The sequence below is a fragment of the Buceros rhinoceros genome, unplaced genomic scaffold, assembly GCF_000710305.1.
Source record: "Buceros rhinoceros silvestris isolate BGI_N320 unplaced genomic scaffold, ASM71030v1 scaffold22574, whole genome shotgun sequence".
Taxonomy (NCBI): domain Eukaryota; kingdom Metazoa; phylum Chordata; class Aves; order Bucerotiformes; family Bucerotidae; genus Buceros; species Buceros rhinoceros.
This window is the reverse complement of record NW_010406929.1, coordinates 92,696-95,329: the sequence shown is the minus strand read 5'-3', so window position 1 is coordinate 95,329 and position 2,634 is coordinate 92,696. Positions and strand designations below refer to the sequence as shown.

The 2,634-nt window shown below is 39.2% G+C and overlaps 1 protein-coding gene across 1 annotated transcript in view; it reads left to right on the top strand.

Annotated features, from left to right (window-relative positions):
• The window catches only part of LOC104491833 (UPF0317 protein C14orf159 homolog, mitochondrial-like), a gene marked incomplete at its 5' end in the record, with an annotated part of 14,499 nt that extends 13,827 nt beyond the window's left edge, over positions 1 to 672 (top strand). Inside the window, one exon of the mRNA XM_010134306.1 lies at positions 418 to 672. Coding sequence (XP_010132608.1) covers positions 418 to 558 — 141 coding nt within the window. The remainder of the gene's footprint in view (positions 1 to 417) is intronic.
• Positions 673 to 2,634: the final 1,962 nt, after the last annotated feature.

Here is a 2,634-nt window from a genome sequence, read left to right as displayed (position 1 = left end):
TTCCCTTCTGTTCTTTTTCTTTAAAAGTGCATCTGCAGCCAGCTGCTACACTGGGGAAATGACAGGTAGTTTTTGTGAGGTACTTTGTGGAGGTTCCTCTGATTCCAATTTGTGCAATATGGGAACTTGAAACCAAGCAAAAAAGGATTCACGTTTCTGAATTGACACTAATGTGCTGTTGGGGGAGTGTGGAGTAAGTAATATCATTCAGTAATTAAACAGCAGTCAGGAACACTCCCTAAGTTCCAGATGCTACACATACTCTTTGGGACAAGATAAAAAAGGTGTTCACAAATTGCCATCAAAATAATCACGAACAATGCAGTCAGTCTCCCCTAAAATTAAAAATAAAGATCTTAATGAATGCTCCTGTGCGATTCAGGTTTTTAATTATATTCTATTTCTTTGGTTTTTAAGGAAGAAAAGCTTCTGAAAACACTTGTGCAGCACGGGGTCCGCAGTGGAAAAACTGCCAGCCTAGAAATGGAAGTGGACGGGCTGCCCTTCTACAACACCCATTCACTTATGATTGAAAAGCTGCTGCAAGAAGTGCAGTGACTGCCCCTGACGACTGCTTTATCAAGCATTGCTCCCGCGTTAGTTCTTTACTCCCTCAGCTCTCACAAGGTATAAAAGATAGAAAAAGATGACTTTTCATCTCTGCTGTCCTGGCTGCGCACAACCTTTCATTGTAACCCTTAGGACATCTCTGCGAAGTGGGGAGGGGCCATCATCGTGACAATTCGGTCTACCTTTTTTTTTTCTGTAATTTTATAGTGGATAATGGATATTAAATTATATTATATACTAAGACATGATCTGGCCTTTACAAAGAAAGCCTGTCATTAAAATGAAGTATTGCATTGCTGTTCCTGTTTTACTAACCTTATAACTGCTACAGGAAGTACCTCTTGCATCAACTTGGATTTAAAAATACCTTGTGGTGGGGAAAACCGATGCAGTGGAGAGGGGAGGTTCAAAACAAAAATCCCCAGTAAGAATTACAGTAATGCAAGTTGTTAAATACAGGTCCCTTACACACTTTCTGTAACTCTGTCTTTGTGTGGTGGTGGATAGCTTGTGGAAGGGTGAGAAGACTGAGGGCAGAGCTTTAACTGAGCTAACGAATATAAGGACAGCAGTGCAGACCTTTTGTGTAAAGGGCAGGCCTCCTTCATATTAAGTAGTCTGTCATTTATATATTCTGTCCCTTTCTGGGGAAAACAGGAAGGTTGTAGACATTTCAGGGTATCCTGTTGCTAAGAATAAATTAATTACATACAGAAATAGTGACTAAAAACTAATGCTTATAAAGCATGATTAGAAATTTAAAAAACATTTGCAAAATTAAATTATATCTCGAAGGCCTACTAACACTGAACCAGTACATGACTAATGGCTGAATTGTGCCCAACTTCTATAATGTAAAACTGTGACTTTACTTTTAACTCCAGATTACTGTCAGGGCTGAAGATCTGCTAGTTGTTAGCCCTCGCAGCAGACACTGTACCTATCTTAAACCAGTACAAAAGGCGAGCATCAAACCATTGTGCTTTAACGGCCATAAGAATGGCACTTGTCTTTAGCCACTGCTTTTTCCAAAGGACACTGGATCTCCAGCAGCCAACAACACCCTGTATCTACTTTTCTTTCTGGCAGGTGAGTTTTATTTTCCTTCACTTAAGTAAGACAAACACGTAACTTTTTAAGAATGAGAAAAATCAGTTCACAGCACAAACACCAGCATACTTTGAACATTCATCTTCTGAAGTCGTCGAGGATACACAGCCTCTAAAGACTTAAACAGTTGAACACATGTGAGAGAAAGAAATCTTAATGCCAGACTTGCTGATAGACATTCAGACTCACCAAACCTCCCAATATTTATTTTATGGATCAGTCACTTCTTTGGATTCTTTTTATTTAAATCATTCTTGAAGGATGTTGCAGTGAAACAATCTTTGAAGTTTCACAATGAGAAAATAGCTCCTTTTGAAGTCTCCAAACTCTCAAAACTATTACTATTAAGTGAAATATTTCATTGAAGTGCTTGAGCTTTTTGCCAAAGCAAGTAGCCCCACAGGATGGCATATGTTCACTGCTGCATAGAACCCAGAAAGTGAAACTGGCATCATTTAAAAATGTCAGTTTGCGAAAAGAGGCAGCTGATTTCCTTCTCCATGTGCTAGGTGCTCAGTGGTTTACTGACATATTACACTAACAGGTGTATATTATTCTTTCCAAACATTAACTCCTGCCAAAAAACTTCGTTTAGTAAGCTTTTGCTCTTTTTTCCCCCAAGTGCAAGTTTTACCAGTCAGATTTCATTCAGAAATATAAAATGTAATAATTTATTTATCTTTTTGCCAAATGTGTGTTTTTAAGATCCCTTCTCCTGTGCAGTCCCAAATCCTGTATTTAATCTGATAGCCACGTGTAGCGTATCTTTAGCAACCACAGCGGGACCCTTGATTGACTATACTCTGGCTGAGACGGGAAGAAGAGTTCTGAGTAGGAGTTACCTTCCTCCCACATTGGTTACAGTTCTGCAGCTTGAGCCTAACAGTTACAATGCAGAAAGAATTGATAAAATACTGACTTCGGGGGGGGGGGGGAGAAAAAGGAAAAAAAAAG